The sequence below is a fragment of the Rhincodon typus genome, unplaced genomic scaffold (genome assembly GCF_021869965.1).
Source record: "Rhincodon typus isolate 14 unplaced genomic scaffold, sRhiTyp1.1 hic_rhity00011711, whole genome shotgun sequence".
Taxonomy (NCBI): Eukaryota; Metazoa; Chordata; class Chondrichthyes; order Orectolobiformes; family Rhincodontidae; genus Rhincodon; species Rhincodon typus.
In genome coordinates, this window is record NW_025977349.1 from 5,268 (window position 1) to 6,364 (window position 1,097).

At 60.4% G+C, this 1,097-nt stretch overlaps 1 protein-coding gene across 1 annotated transcript in view; it reads left to right on the forward strand.

The window, feature by feature from the left end:
* Window positions 1-913, forward strand: part of LOC125482525 (immunoglobulin superfamily member 1-like) — a 6,174-nt gene extending 5,261 nt beyond the window's left edge. Inside the window, exon 6 of the mRNA XM_048594612.1 lies at window positions 333-913. Within this exon, the coding sequence (XP_048450569.1) occupies window positions 333-913 (581 nt within the window). The remainder of the gene's footprint in view (window positions 1-332) is intronic.
* Window positions 914-1,097: the final 184 nt, after the last annotated feature.

The following is a 1,097-nucleotide window of genomic DNA, read 5'->3' on the forward strand; positions in this document are numbered from 1 at the left end:
AATTTAGCACGGACAACCCACCCTAACCCGCACATCCCTGGGGCACTGTGGGTAATTTAGCGCGGCGAACCCGCCCTAACCCGCACATCCCTGGGGCACTGTGGGTAATTTAGCGCGGTGAACCCGCCCTAACCCGCCCATCGAGCATCGCAGCCTTTGCCAACAACCGAACGTCCGCACCAAGTTTGTAACTTGAACAAGAATTGAGAGCTTTATCGCGTGGAGGACGTGACCCCTGAACCCCGCCAATGGCCGATGTCGGACACCAAGCTTGTAACTTACACGGAAATGAACAACTTGTTGACGCGGTGATTGTCTGTTTCCTCCGGCAGACAGGGTCGAAATACGACTGGTCAACGGGAGCAGCCCATGCTCTGGTCGGGTGGAGATCCTCAACAACAAGACCTGGGGCACCGTGTGCGATGACCAGTGGCAGGTGCCCGACGCCCAGGTGGTTTGCCGAGAGCTGCGCTGCGGCACCGCCCTCTTCGCCATGACCCACGCCTACTTCGGCAAAGGGAGCGGGCCCATCGCCCTGGACGACCTGGACTGCCGCGGCACCGAGGTCTTCCTCTGGCAGTGCCCGTCCCGCCACTGGGGGCAGCACAACTGCCACCACGAGGAGGACGCGGGCGTCATCTGCTCCGGTAATCGTCTCGGGCGCGGGGTCTCACTGAAGGATGACGGTTTTTTTTTAAATTGGTCGCACCCCGTCCTTAATTGCCGCCCCTACAACCTTGAGAAGTTGGCGCGGGGGAGCAGAGCTGCCATCTTGAAGCGCTGCACTCCCGCGGCGCTGTGGGTCCGCCCACGGGACGGGAATCCCAGGATTTTGATCCCAGCGTTACCGAAGGAGGGGCCAAACTATTCCTTCCCGCACAATTCCTTTAGGGCAGGAATTCCGGGATTTTGACCCCTGAAGGAACGGCCCGCTATATTTCCGAGTTGGCATGGGGAGGGGCTCGGAGTGGGAGCTGGCATCGGGGTGGGTGTTCCCCATGTATCTGCTGCCCCTTGTCCTTCCAGATGGAAGGGGATCGAGGGGTCGGAAGGAGCTGCCTGAGGACCTTTGGCAAGTTCCCACTGACGGTACGCAC